This window comes from Hemitrygon akajei, chromosome 9, assembly GCF_048418815.1.
Source record: "Hemitrygon akajei chromosome 9, sHemAka1.3, whole genome shotgun sequence".
NCBI lineage: Eukaryota > Metazoa > Chordata > Chondrichthyes > Myliobatiformes > Dasyatidae > Hemitrygon > Hemitrygon akajei.
Genome location: NC_133132.1, coordinates 64,641,175 through 64,662,335, shown reverse-complemented (window position 1 = coordinate 64,662,335; position 21,161 = coordinate 64,641,175). Strand labels below are relative to the sequence as shown.

Genomic DNA, 21,161 nt, shown 5'->3' with positions numbered 1-21,161 from the left:
TCAACCACTCTCTCTGGGAAAAAAAATAACACAATACTTTCACCTCAAATCTGTTTTAAAGTGTTTCCCTCTCATCTTAAGCCCATTTCTTGTTGTTTTTTTGTACCCCTGTCATGGGAAGAAGATGCTATGTAATTTTATATACCATCAGGGAAAACAAGCCTGCTGTATATAATTGCCAAAACTAAAGTCATCCAATCCAGGTAACTTCCTGGTTTATTTCTGCCCAGCTCAACCGTATTGTTCCTGTAATGTGATCAGAACTCCAAGTGTGCCCTAACCACTAACATTCCAATCAGAAAAGTATCTTTCCATCACATTCAATTTTGGATCCAGTTTAGTCATCTGACCTTGGATCTCATGTGCTTTATTCTTTTTGGACGGACTTGAAAACTTGTCAAATGCCTTGCAAAAATTCATGTACCCATACAGACGATGTCTACCTCCCTGCCTTCTTCAATGTTCTCAATTACCGACTCTTAAAAAAAGAGAAACTCATTCGAATTAATAATTTCCCTGTATGAAGCCAGGCTGACTATCCCTGATCAGTCGCTGTCTCTACCTTTCAGATTTTGCCACTGATGTAAGGATTACTGGCCTGCAGTTATTTGGCTTATCCCTGCCGGTCTTCTTGAATAAAGGAACTATTTTAGCTATCCTCTAGTCTTCTGGTACCTCAACTGTGGCTAACAAAGAGAAATCTATCTTCAAAGGATCTAGTGCTTTCCTGGCGTATATGATAAACTCTTATTGTGCTTCCAGCCAGTACAAATATCGATTATAACTGACGTTTCAATGGCAAACTCATTGGATGCTCCACAAATATCGATTATAACTGACGTTTCAATGGCAAACTCATCGGATGCTCCACTAGCCACAGGCCTCCAGTCAGAGAGGCAACCATCTACAACCACTCTTTTGCTTCCTCCACAAAGCTAATACCTTATCCTATTTACTACTGAATGCCAAGCAACTGAACCTTCTTGACCAAGCCCCCATGTGGGACCTTGTGAAAGGTCTTGCCAAATTATCTCAAATAATGAGTAAAAGTACAGGAATGAGGTAGAGAATTATGGTGAATATGGTGTCACAACAACAGCTTCTCCCTCAATGTCAGAAAAACAAATGGACTTCAGGAAAGGGGACAATAGACATTCCGCTATCTACATCAAAAGTGCTGAGATTGAGAGGATTGAGAGTTTCAAGTGGTTAGGAGTGAGGATCACCAAAATCTTGTCCTGGTCTGGCCCTTTTCCTTTTTTGTTATTTTGAAACTGTTAAAGATGGAAATAAAAAAAGTAATCTTGCTTAAAATATTAAAGAAATGTGTCATCTTTAACTTTATGCCTTTTGGAAATCAGGTCATCTTTTACTTGCTTAGCTATTCACAGTAACAGAAATTTTGACCGGGATGCCCAAACTTTTGCATGCCACTGTATGTAATGAATTGATCTGTATTGGTGGTATGCAGAACAAGTTTTTCACAGTATGTTGATCTGTGACAATCATAAACTAATGTACTGAAAGGGTTTTTGCTGCTTTATGGTTGTGGTAACTGAGGTCAACATTTTTTTTTAAGTTCCAGATTTGTTCACTTATGTTAACATAAATTCCTCAGCTGTGGGGTGGGTTTTGAACACAGCTCTGCAGACCAGTGGTCCAGACTTCAAGCTTTTACAGAACTATAACCAAAGTTGAGGACAGGGAGGGATAGAAACAGGTCGTGATCCACCATCAACGTGCTGACCATGTACTGCAACGTGGGATACCAAGCCATGGGCTAGTCCTGGTGACTGGCTTCACTCCAAGGTCAAGAGGACCTATTGAGGAATGCCTGTAAATGTTCTAGGACCTAGGTAAGGGAGCCAGGGGTGGAAGCCACTCTGTAATGCCATCCTCACCTCCTTCACATGCAAGTGAGACTGCTACAGAGCTTGCATACAGGAGGATTAGAGAGTGCTCTATCCCATGTGGAACCTATTGCAAGCAAAAAAAAATCTTAAGTTTTGTTTGTGTAACTATGATGGTGCAGATTATGCTCTGTGAAATGTAATATGAAAATCAACTTTAATATTATACATGAAGTGGAAGTTTCACACTGGCTGTTTTCCTGATCAGTCAGAAATATGTTAAATTTCTTGATATGAAATCTTTCTGTCGCAGGTGGGGAGTCAGTTTGGATATTTTCCCAGCAACTTGATTGAAGTAAATCTAGTGTACTCGACTACTGAGGTGGAGTTGCCAACTGAGGTAAGTGTGAGTTTTTGGTCTAAGTGTGTGCATATGTGACAGTGTCAAAGAGCAGGCTCTACTTAAGGATGCTTTCTAACCCAATCTGAAGCATAAACAAAGACCTGCAAGATGCCAGGAGAGCTTCCCTTAGGTAATTACTCACCTCTTCTGTATTAGCAAATTACTTTTCATTATTTTTGTTGCATTTTACAATGTAGATTACACACTGATATAGATGTTCCTTTACTTTGCTGCCTGTGTGAATTTTATGAGTTAATATTGAACGGTGGTAGGCAGAGTGGTGTCTGGTGGAGAAAGGGGAAACAGAAGATATAGGATCAGGCCATTCGGCCCCCTGAGCACGTGCACTGTTCAACAACGACTGATCGACCTGTGTCATTTTCCCTCACCTATATCCTTTGATTCTACAATATCCAGAATTTCATTGAACTTTGTTGTGAATGAACTCAGGACTAAGTCTACACAGCCCCATGGCACAGAGAATTTCAAAGATTTATCCACCTCCAGTTAAAGAAATTTCTCCTACTACTCTCAGTTTTCAATGCCCAGGGCCTTGACCTGAGTCTATGATGCTTGTTTTAAACATGGCTAATAATTTTTTTCATCCAGCCCACATTTCATTCATTTAAATGACTAGAACCCTCTCTCCCTTTAACTTTCTAATGGCATATTGAAAAATTCTGACCTTTAATGGATTACAAATTGGCAAATTACAATGCCACTTCACTTTAACTGATTGAAAGTGATATATCGGTAGCCTCACATGGAGGGTGGGACAAAAGGCATTTTTGTTTTGGGCAAGATTCCCCCTCAGGATGCTGAACCTGAGGAGGGTTATGGTGCCTTTTCCCTAGTCAGCCCTGTCCAATTTGGGGCAAAACAGCATCAGTTCTTCTTAATTCCATCCTTTGTCCTGTTTGTTTACTGACAGTTGAGCTGCCTCCTCCACTCTTCCCTCAGCTTCATATTCTCTCTTGGACAACATGAAACACCCAGACCCTCCACCTTTCTCCTCCGAGCAGGACCTCCTGCAAAGGGTGGATTTGCAAGGGTGATCCTTGAGGAAGTGGTTTACTAATATTTCAGGGGGCCCTTGGTTGGAGGCAGCTCCTTGTATTTGCAAAGATATTCCGTGTCACATGGTTTGGTGAGGTGGTGTTCGTAGTGAGATCTCTGGGTTGGAGGATATGCCAGTGTTTGTAGACACTCCCCCAGTAGTGGGTAAAGTTGCCACTTGCTGGGGAGTCTGCAGACAGGTGTTTGGGGTTACTGAAGTGGGGTAGTGGTCATTTCAGGGACCTGTGCTGTATTCTGTAGGGTGTTCACAGGGTGAAGGCAGAGTGTCAGGTTTGAAAAGCTAATGGCTTGACTTTAATCTTTACCTCTTGCACATTTGCAGGACACAGACTTCGTTTGTTTTGACGAAGGCCCAGAAGAATTTGAAGAGGTGGATATTGACAAGCTTGTCAGAATTGCAGGCTCCAGTGAGGGTGAGAGTAAGGAGCACATTGAAGAAAGGGATGCAAGTCCGAGGGAGGATGATACAGGGCAACAGATTCCAGATGATGAATCTGGGAAGACATCAGAAGTACCTGGAATTAAGTCTGTGGGCGATAAAGCAAGCAACGAAGCTGTTCAGTCTGCAGAACAGGAAGGTGGGGACTCCCTAACACAGACTGAAGGGAGGGGAGCTGACTCTGTAGATAGTTCATTAAGTGATGAAAGAACTCTTCATGTTGAAGATGAAGTTCCTGAAGAAAAACCTGCTGTTGTGGGTGATGATACTTCCTCTTTGGAAGACCATTCAATGGAAGGGGATGGTAGTAGCCACGTTAAAGTGAGCACACACTTGGAATCCAGTTCTCAGGAGCCAGCAACCACATCTCCAAAAGATGCAGGGAGTGAAGGGCTAAGTCGAGATGGCAGAGACACTCGAGTTTCCCTGGACGCTGAGGAACTGCTGTTTGTAGCAGAACTTGAATCAGAAGGTGGACAGAAAGAACTTGTAGAACTTGAGGGCTCTTCAGTATTAGAAACTGGATCTGAGTCAACAAGAGATGCGATTGTGGTAGATCATGAAGTGGGCAGCAAAGTCACTACATTGGATGAAAAGACAGAGTTGGATGTAGAATTGGACCAAGATCATTTGGCTGAGCCTCCTGAAAACATAACCCTACTCTCCAGCTCAGATGAGAATTCACTTCCTCAACAGGATAAGGAAGTTGGGGAAGATTTAAAATCTAGTGAGGCTGACACTAAATCTACAACTCAAGCTGTAGATACTCTGGCAGCTTTTATTAGTCCAGAAAAGGGACAACCATTAGATAAAGTAACTGAGAAAACTACTGAAAGTGGGGAAACACTAACTTCAGAAGACAGAAAAAGTGGAGGGCTATGGACAACTCTTGGAGAGACCTTTTCTGCAGTTCTAACTGAAGATGAGATGACATTCAAGGTTACAGACCCAGATGGTTCTGATTCTGAAGACATGCTGAATGATCCAAGTGTGGGAAATAGTGAAAATCCAGTAGAAGAAAATAGGATCTATTTGTTGAGTATGTCAGAAGATGCTGGCAATAAGCTTCGATCTTCATTTGGTAAAACAGCTGAAACTGATGTTGCTGTAAAGGAGATAGAAGATCCTGAAGCCACAGTTCAGGCGCTTGACACAAGCCTGGAAACTGAAACCAATGTTGAAATGTTGGTTATGGAAGACAAGGGAATCAAGCAGCAGCAACATGTTGCGTCTACAGTAGATAGTCAAAGTTCAGGGCAACACAAAGAGGGGAAATTGCAGTCACAGGATGCTGTGGATGATGAATCTGTGACTGTCCCAGAAACAGATGAAATTAGTCTAAAAATTGAACCACAAGTTGACACTGAAGTTGAATTGGCAACTGAGATGAATCAAGAACTCCCAAAGTTTATCCAGTCAGAACTAGAAACTGGAATGGACAAACCATCTGGGCATCCTGAAGGGATAGATACTGTAAATGAAGAGTTAAAATCGGAAGATCGGATAAAGGTATTGACAAGTGAAGGGCTTCCTGCAAAAGATGCCAATACCACCCTTTCACAAGATGCAGTGCAAGCTGAAGATCAAATGATGGACCCAGAAGACCGCAGGATGGTGAAGAATGAAGATGACATGCAAAAGAATGACCAGAGAGATGTAACTCTAACTTCAGATAGTTATTCAGAACTGCCTGACACTGGAATTTCAGATGATAGCCAAGGAGATTTGAACAGTGAAGACAGTGAAGTTTTAGATGAATTCCTTGATGAAGATCAGCCAGAAGAGTTGTTAGAGGATGAAAATGCTGCAGATGCCAGAATGGCTAAAGAACGAGGTGCCAACATATCTCTTGGAGATGGGTTAGATGATCAGAAGTTAGGTGTTAGTGATATGAATGTTACAGAAAAAGAGAATACTGTGGAGCCGGTAGATCTGCAAGCTGGAAGAGGAGATGCTGCAAAGGAAGCTGTAGAGAAAGACCATGAAGTAAGAAAGGAGCATGCTCAGAACATTCAAGGACAAGCAAATTGGATTGAAAATGAGAAGAAATCAGAACAATCCTCCCTTAGATCTGTAGATGAGCATGAAGAGTTGGTAGACCAGACTCAGGACCTGAAGAATCTTTCAGGAACTTTGCATAAAGAAAATGGTGAGTTTGATAAGAGTCTTCATATTGAAGAGAGTGCAAAGAGCGAGGGCAGGTGGCCTGGGACGTATTCCAGAAGTGAAAATGCCTCAAACCCATTTAAAGTTGAAGAGAAGAAGACTGAAGATTCCATACAACCAAGCAATTATATTGGGTCAGAAGATGCAAACGAAGAGTATGAAGATCTCAAGTACCAGGAGGCTGTGGAAAAGCTTACAATTTTGAAAGGCTCCTTGAGTGAAAAGAGCTTTCAACTTGTGCAGAAGTATCTAAGTCCTCAACAAGTTTTGGAGGTTGAAGCTGTGCTTTATGATTTGGAAAAGGAGCTAAATCTCACTAAGTTATCTGAAGCGAATGATGAAGGTACTGAGAACATTCTTGACAACATACTTGAGGAATCAGAGTCAAGGATCCTTGACATGGTGGAGAATATGTTGGACAAAAGAGCTGCCGTGAACCAACAAAAGATAGATGAAAACCCTCTGGACAGTGATGAAGAGACTGTAATTTTGAATGACCTTCAGGAGCTTATGTTTCAATTAAGACTGAAATATTCAGCTATCAGGGACAGTGTTGCTCTCGCCTCTGGAGATGAAAGGAATCATTTCCTCCATGGTAGAGTAGAATATTGATTTGATTGGGGGGGGGGGGGGGGGGGGGGGGTGTGTGTGTGTGTGTGTGTGTGTGTGTGTGTGTGTGTGTGTGTGTGTGTGTGTGTGTGTGTGTGTGTGTGTGTGTGTGTGTGTGTGTGTAAATAATATACACTCACATTTGCAAGGAAAAGTGAACCCTTTGCAATTACCTAGTTTTCTGTGCTAATTACTCATAAAATATGCTCTAATCTTCACCTTAGGCAACCTAAACTAATAACACACAAACACAATCCGCCTAAACTAATAACACACAAACACAATCCGCCTAAACTAATAACACACAAACAATTGTACTTTTCATTGTTTAATCATTCACATTCCAGGCTGGAAAAAGTATGTGAACCCCTGCATCTTAATAACTGGTAGAACCTCAATTAGCAGCAATAACTTCCAAATGTTTCCTGTAGCTGCTGAACAGATTTACACATTGGCAGGGAGGAATTTTAGACCATTCCTCTATACAAAACTGTATCAGTTCATCAATATTGCTGGGATACCTTGCATGAACAGCCCTCTTCAGGTTATGCCATTGCATCTCAATTGGGTTAAGGTCTGAACTCTGACTTGGCCATCCCAAAACATGAATTTTCTTCTTTTCAAAATATTCTGTTGTTGATTTGCTCTTGTGTTTCGGATCATTGTTTGGTTGCATCATCCAACTTCTATTAAGCTTCAGATAATGGACTGCTATCTTGACATATGTCTAGATACAATTTTGAATTCATTGTTTCCTCAATGATTACAAGCTGTCAAAGGGTTCAAAGGTACATATAATGTCAGAAAAATGTATACAATATACATCCTGAAATTCTTTTTCTTTGCAACCATTCATGAAAACAGGAGTGCCCCAAAGAATGAATGACATTTAAAAGTTAGAACCCCAAAGACCCCCCCAGCTCCCCCTCCCACGAGTAATCAGCAGCAAAGCCACGATCGCCTCCGCACCTGCAAAAAAATCGGCATCCCCCCCACTGAGCACTCAAGCGTGCAACAAAGCATCAAAGGCACAGACGTAGTACCCCAAAGACTACTCGTTCATCTAGTAATTTGACATACCACAGGCACTCTCTCTCTCTCTCTCTCCCTAATAAGAGAAAAAGAGTTGTCTCCATTTCGCAGCGAGAGGGGAGATGTAACAAAGCAACTTGCTGATTTACGATGTTAAAGGTCTGTTGCGTTGCTTTTTCTGAGCTCTTGCCCAAAGAACTCGGGTCTCTGGGCACACAGCCAGAGATCTTCTGTCTGTCCTGACAGAAGACCGATTTCCTGCAGTGGCACCGACCTTGAGTCCGCCCACCTGCAGAGCCATGAAATCCTGAAACTCCGAAGGTGAGCTGATCTTCCAGGCCGTGTCCTTGGTATATCGAATAGCAACCAGTCGGGAGATGCTGAGAGTGGGTCCCATTCCCGCAAAGAACCAAAGTCAGTGTGTCAGGGTCTTCAAAAGCATCCTGAAAGGGTAAAATAGAGATATTAAAGATAGAAATAGAGCTGTTTCCAAAGATGCAATCAAAGGAGTCACCGTTAGATGCCATTGTCTCCCTGACTCCACCCCACTTGATCCAGGACCTGAGGCAGCATAGCAGCTCCAAACCATGATGCTCCTTCCACCATGCTTGACAGTTGGGATGAGGTTTTGGTGCTGTACAGTGCCCTTTTCCCTCCAAACATAGCAGTGTGCATTTCTGCCAAAAGTTCAATTTTTATCTCATCTGTCCACAGAACATTTTCTCAGATGCATAGTGGAACATCCAAGTGGTTTTTTGCAAATGTGAAACTTGCAGCAATGTTTTGTTTGGAGACAGTGGTTTCCTCCATGGCATCCTTCCATGGACACCATTTTTGTTCAGTGTTTTTCTTGTAGTGGACACACGAACAGAGACTTCAGCAAGTTCTAGAAATTTCTGCAGGTCTTTTCCTGTTATCCTTGGGTTCTTTTTCACGTCCTTCAGCATTGCACATTGTGCTTCTTCTAAGGTAATCAGAAAGTTGTTTTAGTTGAGGCATGTTTCACATAAATAGATATTTCTTGAGAAGAGCAGGCTCTGTCAGACTTTTTTTTAATGGGGCAGGGCACTTCTACAGCCACACCTCCAATCTCATCTCATTGATTGGAACATGTGTTTCCAAAGAGCTTTTGTAGAAGGCATTGCCCCAGAGGTTCACATACTTTTTTGAACCTAGACTGTGATAGTTTAAATGATGTACTTCTCAGTGATGAGAAGAAGTATAATTGTACGTTATTAGTTCAGGCAGATTGAGATTGTATTTGTCTATTATTGGGACTTTGATGAAGATCAGACCATGTTTTATTAGTAATTAATGGCAGCAAACCAGGTAATTGCAAATGATTCACAAACTTTTTCTTCTAACTATAAATAAATATAGCGTCAGATACACATCCACAAAAACATAAATTAAGTATAACTTATGTACAATTTTTACAATCAGAACCAAAAAACAGTCCACCTGTTCAAGTGAGAACTTCTGTTCAGTGGGTTTTGTTCTGGCTTCCGAGTCAGAGATTATGGGTTGAAGTCCCGATCGAACACATAAGCACAGAATCCAAGTCTGATGCTCTTGTGCAGCACAAAGGCTGCAGTGAACTTGAAGGGCATTTTGTCAGACAGACAGAAAGAATGGATGTGATCTGTGCCAGGCCTCAACGTTTTATCACGTATTAAGAAAGGCTGATCTGCGTCCCCATCCATTCATAAACTTTATAAACAATTTCATACTGTGTGTGGTAGACAGGTGCCTGAAGAAATCCATAGTCATTTAAACTCAAATGGAGGAAGGAAAAGCAGGAAATGTCAGGCCATTTAGTCATTTGGAGAAGGTTAAAGACCATAACATATAGGAGTAGAATTAGACCATTTGGTCCATTGAGTCCACTTCATCATTTCATCATAGCTGATATTTTTTCAATCTCTTTCTCATACCTTCTTCTTGTAACTCTTAACCCCCTTACCAATCAAGAACCTATCAATGTCTGTCTTGAATACACCCAATGACTTGACCTCCACAGCCCTCTGTAGCAACGAATTCCACAGACTCACCGCCCTCTGGCAGAACAAAAACTCTTCCTCATCTCAGTTCTAATGGGCTGTCCCTTTATTCTGAGGCTGTGCCCTCAGATCATGACTCTCCTTCTGTTGAAAAGATCCACTCTACATCCGGGTCTTTCAGTGATAGAAAGTATTATGGAAGATGTTGTCGAGCCAGGCAGTGCAGAAATGGATCCTTCGGCCCAGTGAGTCCAAACTGACCAAGTAGCCACTGAAACGAATCCCATTTTGCTCCTCCCATGTTCCCATTCCACCAATCACACACACACTTGGAGCAATTTATAATGGCCAATTAACCTATCAGCATACCTTTCTTTGGGATGTGGAGGAAACCGGAGCACCCAGGGGAGGATCTCACTTGGTTACTGGGAGAAAGTGCAAAGAGAGTGTGCGAGGACAGGCTGGAACCTGGGTCCCTGGAGCTGTGGGATAGCAGCTCTATGGACTACGCTGCTGTGCTGCAGGTCTCCTATTCTAATCCAAAGTAGCTGGTCAGCAGAAGCAGATTAAAACCCAGGGTGAATGCAAGTGTTTAAAATAAAATTGGCCTCTTTATAAGCCATGAACTCTTTAATAGGCCTCCTTCATCTCTGGGCTGTATCTACCCTGAGCCTTCAGAATTGCTCCCAGGAACTCTAGTCATTGCTGTTCTGAAGTCATCCTTGCCAGTAACCCCTTCCAACCAACTTTGGCCATGTCCCCACTCATGCCTCAGTATTTCTCTTTAATCCACTGTAATGCTGATACATCTGACTTTAGCTTCTCCCTCTGAGACTGCAGGGCGAATTCTATCATATCATGAATACTGCTTCCTAAGGGTTCCTTACCTTTAAGCTCTATTATCAAACCTGGTTCATTACACAACACCCGATCCCGAATTGCCTTTTCCTTAGTGGGCACAGCCACAAGCTGCTCTAAAAAGGCATCTTGTAGGCAATCTGCAAATTCTCCCTCTTGGGAACCTGACTTTCTCAATGTACCTGCATACTGAAATCTTCTGACTATCATAACATTGCCCTTTTTACATGCCTTTTCTATCTCTGGTAGTGATTTGTATCCCACATCCTGGCTATTGTTCGGAGGCTGGTATATAACTCCCATTAGGGTGTTTTTACCTTTCTGTTTCTTATTCTACATCTTCCTTTTTTAAAGGATTTGATTTCATTTTTTGTCAACAGAACCACCCCACCCTCTCTGCCTACCTGCCTGTCCTTTCAATACAAAGTGTATCCTTGGATGTTAAGCTCCCATTTATGATATTCTTTCAGCCACGTCAGTGATGCCTACAACTTCATACCTGCCAAACAGTTACTGCACTGCAAATCATCTTATTCCGTACACTGCATGCATTCAAATATAACACCTTCAGTTCTGTATTCATCACTCTTTTCAGTTTTGCCCCTTTGTTATACTTCAACTCATTTTGCCATATCTGCCTGTTTCATCTCACAGTCTCACTACACACTGCAGATAGTTGCGTACCAACTGCCCCATCCTCAGCCCTATCACTCTGGTTCCCATCCCCCTGTCAAATTAACTTTAAGCCTTCCCAATAGCTCTAGCAAACCTGCCCGCAAGGATATTTGTCCCCCTTGGGTTCAGGTGTAACCCGTCCTTTTTGTACAGGTCATACCTTCCCCGGAAGAGATCCCAATGATCCAGAAATCTGAAACCCTGCCCCCTGCACCAATACCTCAGCCATACATTCATCTTCCACGTTATCCTATTTTTACCCTTACTGGCATGTGGCACAGACAGCAATCCAGAGATTACTATCCTGGAGGTCCTGTTTTTCAGCTTTCTACCAAGCTCCCTAAAATCTCTCTTCAGGACGTCCTCCCTTCTCATAACAATGTTGTTGATACAAATATATACCACAACTTACATCTGCTCACCTTTCCCTTCAGAATCTGAGATATCCCTGACCTTGGACCTGGGAGGCAACATACTATTCAGGTGTCTCTTCCACGTCCACATCAGAATCTCCTGTCTGCTCCTCTAACTCTGGAATCTTCTGCCACTGCTGCACGCCTTTTCTCCCCACTTCCCTCTGAGCCACGGAGTCAGACTCAGTGCCAGAGACCCAGTGGTTGTTGCTTCCCACTAGTTAGTCCCATCCCCCCAACTCAACAGTTTCCAAAGCAGTGTATTTATTATTGAGGGGAATGGCCACAGGGGTACTCTGCACTGGCTGTTTATGCCCTTTTTCTTTCCTGACAGTCACTCAGGTACCTGCCTGCTGCATCTTTGGGGTGACAACCTCCCTCTCTATTACAACTTCATTCTCCTGTATAACCCGAAGATCATTGAGCTGCATCTCTAGTTTCTTATCACAGTCACTAAGGAGTTGCAGCCTGATGCACTTTCATGCAGGTGTAGTTATCAGGGAAACTGATGGCCTCACAGAGTTCCCACATCTCACACAAACAACATACCACTAACCCTGAATCCACTCTCCATGCCCTAGCTATATACTAATAGAGAAAGAAGGGGTGAAGAAATGCTAGGAACTTTTCTCACCAAACCTGTTCACACCAAGCCTGTTCTCACCAAACCTGTTGAGCCAAAGGCTGGCCACTCTTAACCCAGCCCACTCACACAATAGCCACTCCAAGAATGGCTGCTTTGCTTACAGCTCACTTCTTTATATTGGCCTTTGCTGTGTGCCTGAGAGATCGTTATGCTTGTAGCCCATTGAAAAGTTCCAGAAGGCCCTGAGCTCTTTCTAAACCTTATGCTGCTTCAGCCAACCAGCGACTACTCAGGATGATTGCAGAGCACAGCCGTTGCTGAATGCACTTACCCCATCCTCTCTTTGTATTGACTATCTCCCCTCTTTCATTCCAGTCCTGATGAAGGGTCTCAACCCAAAGTGTCGACTGCCTGTTTCCTTCCATCGATACTGTCTGACCCACTGAGCTACTCCAGCATTTTCTGTATTTCTCCTGATCGTAAGACATGACCATAAAATATCAGAGCAGATTTAGGCCATTTGGCCCGTCAAGTCTGCTCTACCATTTGATCATAGCTGATTTATCTTTAGTCTCACTCCCATTCTCTTGCTGTCTCTCTGTAACCTTTGATGCCCTTACTGATGAAGAATCTGCCAACCTCCACAGTGATTTGGCCTTCATAACTGTCTGTGGAAGTGAAATCCACAGAGTAACCACTCTCTGGCTAAAGCAATTCATCCTCATCTCTGTTCTAGAGGGATATACTTGTATTTTGAGGCTGTGCCCTCTGTCCTGTACTCTCCCACTATTGGATATATGCTCTCAACATCCACTATATTCTGGCCTTAGAACATTTGGTAGGTTATGATGAGAACACCCCTCCCCCATTCTTCTAAACTCTAGTGAGTACAGGCCTAGAGCCATCAAACACTCCTCGTAAGTTAACCCTCTCTCCAATGCCAGCACATCCTTTCTTAGATATGGGGCCCAGAACTGCTCACAGTCCTCCATATGTGGTCTGAGAAATGTCTTACAAGCCTCTGCTTTATATCCTTGTTTTATATTCTCATCCTCCGGAAATGTACGCCGACATTGCATTTGCCATCCTGAATATTGACTCAACCTGCAAACAAATCTTTGAGGAATCCTGCTCTCAGAGAGTTCCAAGTCCCTTTCCACTGTGGGTTTCTGAATTCACTCACTGTTGAGAAAATGGTCTATGCTTTATTCCTTCTACCCTTCCCTATGCTGTGTTATGTACAGTGGCCACGCGCTTCCCTATGCTCACAGTTCCCTACACTGTATCACGCGCAGCGGCCACGCAGTTCCCCACGCTGTATCACGCGCAGCGGCCACGCAGTTCCCCACGCTGTATCACGCGCAGCGGCCACGCAGTTCCCCACGCTGTATCACGTGCAGCGGCCACGTAGTTCCCCACGCTGTATCACGCGCAGCGGCCACGCAGTTCCCCACGCTGTATCACGCGCAGCGGCCACGTAGTTCCCCACGCTGTATCACGCTCAGCGGCCACGCAGTTCCCCACGCTGTATCACGCGCAGTGGCCACTCAGTTCCCCACGCTGTATCACGCTCAGCTGCCACGTAGTTCCCCACGCTGAATCACGCTCAGCTGCCACGTAGTTCCCCACGCTGAATCACGCTCAGCTGCCACGTAGTTCCCCACGCTGTATCACGCTCAGCGGCCACTCAGTTCCCCACGCTGAATCACGCTCAGCGGCCACGCAGTTCCCCACGCTGTATCACGCGCAGCGGCCACGTAGTTCCCCACGCTGTATCACGCGCAGCGGCCACTCAGTTCCCCACGCTGTATCACGCGCAGCGGCCACTCAGTTCCCCACGCTGTATCACGCTCAGCGGCCACTCAGTTCCCCACGCTGTATCACGTGCAGCGGCCACGCAGTTCCCCACGCTGTATCACGCGCAGCGGCCACGTAGTTCCCCACGCTGTATCACGCGCAGCGGCCACGCAGTTCCCCACGCTGTATCACGCGCAGCGGCCACGCAGTTCCCCACGCTGTATCACGCGCAGCGGCCACGCAGTTCCCCACGCTGCCGATTACACCAGCTACACTTTGCCCATTCTCCTAATCTGTCTGAGTTCTTCAGCAGAATCCCTGCTTCTTCAACACTTCCTGCCCCTCCACCTATCTTTGTTAGTGACTAGTGGTATTCCACAGGTGTCGGAGTTGGGTTAATGATCTTACAACAGACCTTTACCACAAAGCCAGCATTTTCATCATACAGATCATTAAAATGTAACGTGAAAGGTAGCGGACCCAACTCCAACACCTGTGGATCACCACTAGTCACTGACAGCGAATCAGAAAAGGCCCCTTTTATTTCCACTCTTTGTCTTCTGCTAGTCAGCAATCTTATGTCCATGCTGGTATCTTTCCTGTAATATCTAATCTTATCTTGCTTAGCAGCCTCATGCAGCACCTTTTCAAAGGCCTGAAGAGCTAAGTAAACAGCATCCACTGACTCGCCTGTGCCTGTTAATTCGTCAACTCCAATGGATTTGTTCGGCAAGATTTCCCTTTCAGGAAACCATGCTGACTTTGGCCTATTTTATCATTTGCCTCCAAGTAGCTCAAAACCTCATCCTTAAATAATGAACTCCAACATCTTACTAACCACTGGAATCAGGCGATCTGGCCTATGACGTCCTGTATTTTGGTTCTCTCATTACAGAGAGGAGTGATATGTGCAATGTTCCAGTCCGCTGAAATTACAGTGTCTATAAAAAGTATTCATCCCCCCCCCCCAGAAGTTCTATTCTCAGAAACTCCAAGACTTTGCTCTTGTTTTCCTCTGACAGAATCAGCGGATGAAAGCAAACCGGAAGCACCAGACAGACAGGAAGAGGAGAAGGAGGAACAACTGGAAAGAGGGCTGCCTTCTCCACATTTCTCAGAGCATGTATCACATTTGGAGGAAAGGCAGCATGCAAGCAGAGGTGAAGGGGGACTTGGAAAGTTAGACTCCACAGAGAGTGAGAGCAAAAAGCACGACAACAAACTGGGGGAGGTGCTTTCTCCAGAGCCTCCGAAGGATCTGGAGGAAGAGCTTCCTTCTGTTAATGGTCCAGAGGGTGGAGCAGGTCACACACAGGTGACAGAGGGAGAACCAATGTATCCAGATTTTACACAGCAACATCCCAGTGGAGAATTTGAGGAAACAGAAGCAACTCCTTCTAATGTTACAGGGAGCATGGAAGATGCAGGGAGTAAACCACCTCCAGAGGATGGTGTAGAACTTGGTGCGGCTGAACGGAGGAATGACGGGGAGTGTGCCAGAGGAACAGGCTCCATGATGGTTGGAGGGAGATCAGAGGAGGAAGTTTTGGGAGAACGGTGTGTCCTGAACGCTGAAGGCGGGAAGGAATCACAGATGGGACCTCCTACAATGAGAGATGGAAAGTCTGACAAAATGGACCACGTGGATGACAGTCCACTTAAGCAAGAGTGGCAAGAGGTGGACAGTGTGCGTGCGATCACATCTGAGAGTGTTGCCGACGGGGCTCATTTGGAGACAGAGAGAGGTGGGTGTAGAGTAACTAACTGTTGGTTACAATCATTTGTCTCTTCCATACATTCACCTGTAGAGTTCCTTATAGAACACAGAACAAAGAGCACAGATGGGCTCTTTGGCCCACAATCTGAACTAATTAAACCCCTAACTAAACTAATCCCTTCTGCCAACACTACCTCCACATCTCTCCATTCTCTGTACATTCATGTGTCTACCGAAGAGCTTCTAGAATGCCTCTATTGTATTTGCTTCCAGCACCACCCTTGGTAGTGCCTCCCACCACTTTGTTTTTAGAAAATATCTATTTGCATGTGTCTTTTGAATTTAACCCCTCTCAGTTTGTATGCCGTACAATATTATATATTTCAATCTTGCTGAAAGATATTGGTTGTCTCTACGTCTGTCATAAGCTTTTAAACTTCTACAAGTTCTCTCCTCAGCCTGCACCACTTTAAGTTCGTTCTCCCTCTCGTGAGCTTTCCTTGGTAAAAAGTGTAAAACCCACATGATGATTTCAGAGGAAGTACTTGATGAGCTATGAAACACTGTGGCATATCCTGAGATGATAAAGGCAGAGCAAATCTTGTGTCTCTCCACAGCCAGGGACTTAAGGGGCCATTACACGGCTCCATGACTCCATATCTTGGTGCCATTGAAGAGAGATGTCTGAATCACTGTAAGCTCCAAGCAGTTTGTTGGAAGATCTCAGCAGATCGAGCTGCATCTGGGGGGAATAGATTCTGCTCAAATCTGAAATCCTCCAGCACCTTGTGTGTTCCAGATTACAGCTTTTACAGTTTCTTGTGTCTTCAGTATTGATTACAGGCAGGGTGCAGAGAGGCTTTGGGAGCAGTGGGAATGGATAGGCTAAGTGAATGGGCAAGGACATGGCAGATGGAATATAAAGTGACACACACAAAATGCTGGGGGAACTCAACAGGCCAGGTAGCATCTGTGGAAAAGAGAATAGTCGACGTTTTGAGCCGAGACCCTTTGATAGGAAGTCCTGCAGAAATTTCGACTGTACTCTTTTCCAAGATGCTGCCTGGCCTGCTGAGTTCCCCAGCATTTTGTGTGTTGCTTGGATTTCCAGCATCTGCAGATTTTCTCTTGTTTGTGATTGGAATATAAAGTAGATGGAATTGAAAAGCAGAATAATTATAAAAGATAGGAAGTACTGGGAATATTCTGGCTGTGCCACATCTGTGGATTGAGAAACTTTTGAACAAAGTATCTCCAGCATTTCCTATTTTTATTTTAGATTTCCAGCACCTGCAGATTTTTGTTTGATTTTGAGGTTTTCCTTTGAAATGGTGAGAGATTATAAATTGTTGCTGTTCCGTGGAGCTTGGACGCTCTTGGGCATGAATCATGAATCAACACATGGGAATTATGAAGACTTTATAATCTCTTACCATGCTTCGATGAGTATGATGTGTGCTGTCGGCAGGTAAGCTGGTTCATTCACTGTCTCTGTTCCGTGTTGGACGTCAGGTTCTCTGCACTCCCAGGAAAGGATTCAGTGGCTGCCATGGACTATCTCAGCACTGTACGGAGTCATCCTGACTACGAGCAACACTGTGAGACCAGTTGTCCGTTCACTCTCGGAATTTGTAAGTATCTCTATTTACTCCCAGTTTACCTACTTCTGTTATATGTAGTTCTGAGAGAATATGATGCTTCTGTCATTGGTAATTCTTACCCTTGGGTCCATGTGTGTTGAAGTCCCATATCTGATCTTCTGCATATATAACCACAGTTTGGGACGTGGGAGTGCATGATTTCCTGAAAGTGGTGTTGCCAGTGGACAGGGTGCTGGAGAAGGCTTTTGGCATGCTGGCCTTCGTCAGTCAGGGCATGAAGTATAGAAATTGGTATGTTATGTTGCACTTGTGCAAGATGTTGGTGATTTGGAATATTGTGTTCAGTTTTGGTTGCCCTACTATGGAAAAAATGGCATTGAGTTGCAAAGAGTGCAAATGAGATTCATGAGTATGCTGCCGAGAATCGAGGGACTTAGTTATGGAGAGAAGTTCAGTGAATTGGGACTTTTTTATTGGAGCATAGGAAAATAAGAGATGAATTTAGAGGCATATAAAATCGTAAGGGATGTAGATGGGATGAATGCACACTATCTTTTTCCCAGGGTTGGGGAATTAAAACCTAATGAGCATAGGTTTAAGGTGAGAAGGGAAAAAATTAATAGGAACCTGAGGGGCAAATTTTACACCTCAAGGCTGATCAATGTATGGGATGAGCTGCCAGAGGAAACGGTTGAGGCAGGCACATTAATGACAGTTAAAAGGTATTTGGATAGGCACATGGATGGGAAAGGATATGGGCATTGGGAAAAGCTTAGATAAGAATCTTTGTTGGGATAGGCTTGGCCTGTTTCTATGTTGTATGACTATGATGAACGTATACATGTAGCACTTAATCTATCATGTTATCCCATGGTGATATAGCCAACTTGGCACTGGGGCACCAGGAAATACTTGGATGGTGACTGAAATCTTGTTTAAGGAGGAGTGAGTGCCGTCTCAGCAAGTAGGAGTGGTTCGGGGAAGAAATTCGAAAGCCAGTCACCTGGGCTACTTGAAAACGTTGCCCTTGGTGCAGTCCTTTTTAAATCAGGATTGGAGATGAGGCCAGAATATGAGGACCTCAGCTTTTATAATCCAGTGGACTTTTTACAATCAATGCAGGAGGCCGCGTAGCTTGAGCTTAGCTCCCAACAGTCCCATTATCCTCTTTATTTCCCTGAAGCCTTGCAATTTATTCCCTCTCCCTTTGACTCGTTATTTTTTACTGAAGGGTGACTTGTGTTTGGAACGTGTATGGGGGGAGGGGAAGCCCGCACTGCACGGGGAGCATCACACAAGCAGCGTCTGAGGTCGCGATTGAAGTTGGGTTGCTTGAGCATGGCTAGTTATATCACTGCACTACCCAAAATTGCCTTCATCTGTTTGAGGAAAAGGGTGCTTGAAAATGAAGACCTCAAACCAGGCACAAAGTGATCCCTGTGATTCCTGATCACAAAGTGCTTTTGCAATATGATATCCTACCACAAGCAGACAAAACAGCATGCTCACTGCAAAATCCTCCAAACCCACTAGCCGATAAGCGAACCGGTGTTGTCATCCTACCCTTGGCTAATGCTGAGTCCTGAATTATATAGTGTGATTCCAATAGTCGGACCAAGATGACAACTGAAACAGGCTCACATGGCACAAGGTTAGTAGGAGGAAAGGGGAAAGGCTTTAATGTTGTTCTCAAAGCCTCGCTAAAGAAGAATGAGCTGGTCACCATGAGCTTTTGTAGCCATTGACTCAATGAACTGGAGGAGCAGCAGGTGGAATTGCACTTGAGAGCCAAGAGATCTTTTTGTGGGAGTATGCTGAAGCCTGAAAGAGTAGTGAACCTCTTTACTGCCAGCTTCAAATGCTTCCTGACCCAGCCTGTGGATGTCACCTTGACTTCATGAGCCACTTCAGAGTCTGATAATTTTGGAATGGAAACAAGCCATTCTCGATCCCAAAGGATTGCTTAACAGGAAGGTTTACAATCGTGGAAATAGAAAAGATTGCAGATGCTGCAAAATACTGGATGAATTCAGTGGGTCAGGCAGCATTTATGGAGGGATGATAATCGTGACTGGGCTTCAAAGTTCTGCATTGGTTGCAGAAGCTCTTCAAGGTGAAGAAAGCTTCCAAAGGCTCTTAAGAAACTGAAAAGCACCTACTTTCGCGGTTTATGCAACGAACTGGAGCCGGATCGACGTAGGGCTGGCGGCTGGCGGCTGGGGGCGCTGCCGGCGGAGCGGAGCCATCCGGAACCGTGATGGCGGAGGTGGCGCTGTTAGTTCCGGCGCTGCTCACTTTCGGTTGACGTGTTGAATGGGAGGCGATCGGTATCGGTCGGCATGAGGCCGATACTGAGACGGTTGTCTGGGGTCTTCTCGCTGCCGCTGTTCCATTAACAGGGCAGTCTCACCGGACCCTCTGCTGTCAGACTTCCGCCCTCAACGCCATGAACTCGGGGAAGGAGCAGGCAGCGCCGACCGCTCATGGACTCGGGCCCGGTGCACTCGTCTACTCGGCTCTGGTGGGCCGCATTAACCAGGTGAGGAGAGCGGCGGCCAGGGACTGGGAGCAGGTCCACCTGTCCGATCCCGCCACTGGACTCCGGCGGGCCTGGTCTGACGGGTGGCAGAAGGCAATCACTTGGGAGCGAGATAACGGGCAGTGATAGCACTATAAATGTTCGGTTAACACAGCCGTGTTTGTTATCTGAAGCCAGTTGTAAATGCACTGTATGTGTGTATGTGTATACTGTGTGTGTGTGTGTGTGTCGAGGTTGGTCAGGGTGGGTACACTGTGTGTGTGTGTGTGTGTGTATACACCCACCCGAGGTTGGTCATGGTGGGTATACTGTGTGTATACCCGAGGTTGGTCAGCGTGGGTATACTGTGTGTGTGCACCCGAGGTTGGTCAGGGTGGGTGTACTGTGTGTGTGCATCCGAGGTTGGTCAGCGTGGGTGTACTGTGTGTGTGCATCCGAGGTTGGTCAGCGTGTGTATACTGTGTGTGTGCACCCGAGGTTGGTCAGGGTGGGTATACTGTGTGTGTGTACCCGAGGTTGGTCAGCGTGGGTATACTGTGTGTGCACCCGAGGTTGGTCAGTGTGTGTATACTGTGTGTGTGCACCCAAGGTTGGTCAGGGTGGGTATACTGTGTGTGTGTACCCGAGGTTGGTCAGCGTGGGTATACTGTGTGTGTACCTGAGGTTGGTCAGCGTGGGTATACTGTGTGTGTGCACCCGAGGTTGGTCAGCGTGGGTATACTGTGTGTGTGCACCCGAGGTTGGTCAGCGTGGGTATACTGTGTGTATACCCGAGGTTGGTCAGCGTGGGCATACTGTGTGTATACCCGAGGTTGGTCAGCGTGGGTATACTGTGTGTGTGCACCCGAGGTTGGTCAGCGTGGGTATACTGTGTGTGTGCACCCGAGGTTGGTCAGCGTGGGTATACTGTGTGTATACCCGAGGTTGGTCAGCGTGGGTATACTGTGTGTGTGCACCCGAGGTTGGTCAGCGTGGGTATACTGTGTGTGTGCACCCGAGGTTGGTCAGCGTGGGTATACTGTGTGTGTGCACCCGAGGTTGGTCAGCGTGTGTATACTGTGTGTGTGCACCCGAGGTTGGTCAGCGTGGGTATACTGTGTGTGTGCACCCGAGGTTGGTCAGCGTGGGTATACTGTGTGTATACCCAAGGTTGGTCAGCGTGGGTATACTGTGTGTGTGCACCCGAGGTTGGTCAGCGTGGGTATACTGTGTGTATACCCGAGGTTGGTCAGCGTGGGTATACTGTGTGTATACCCGAGGTTGGTCAGCGTGGGTATACTGTGTGTGTGCACCCGAGGTTGGTCAGCGTGGGTGTACTGTGTGTGTGCACCCGAGGTTGGTCAGTGTGTGTATACTGTGTGTGTACCCGAGGTTGGTCAGGGTGGGTGTACTGTGTGTG

The 21,161-nt window shown here is 45.3% G+C and overlaps 1 protein-coding gene across 4 annotated transcripts in view; it reads left to right on the top strand.

Annotated features, from left to right (window-relative positions):
• mia3 (MIA SH3 domain ER export factor 3) overlaps nt 1-21,161 on the top strand; it is a 109,015-nt gene that overhangs the window by 24,768 nt on the left and 63,086 nt on the right. For all 4 annotated transcript variants that reach the window (XM_073056175.1, XM_073056173.1, XM_073056174.1 and 1 more), the window contains exons 3-6: nt 2,164-2,250; nt 3,653-6,530; nt 14,928-15,650; nt 17,135-17,253. In XM_073056175.1, coding sequence (XP_072912276.1) covers nt 2,164-2,250; nt 3,653-6,530; nt 14,928-15,650; nt 17,135-17,253 — 3,807 coding nt within the window. The remainder of the gene's footprint in view (nt 1-2,163; nt 2,251-3,652; nt 6,531-14,927; nt 15,651-17,134; nt 17,254-21,161) is intronic.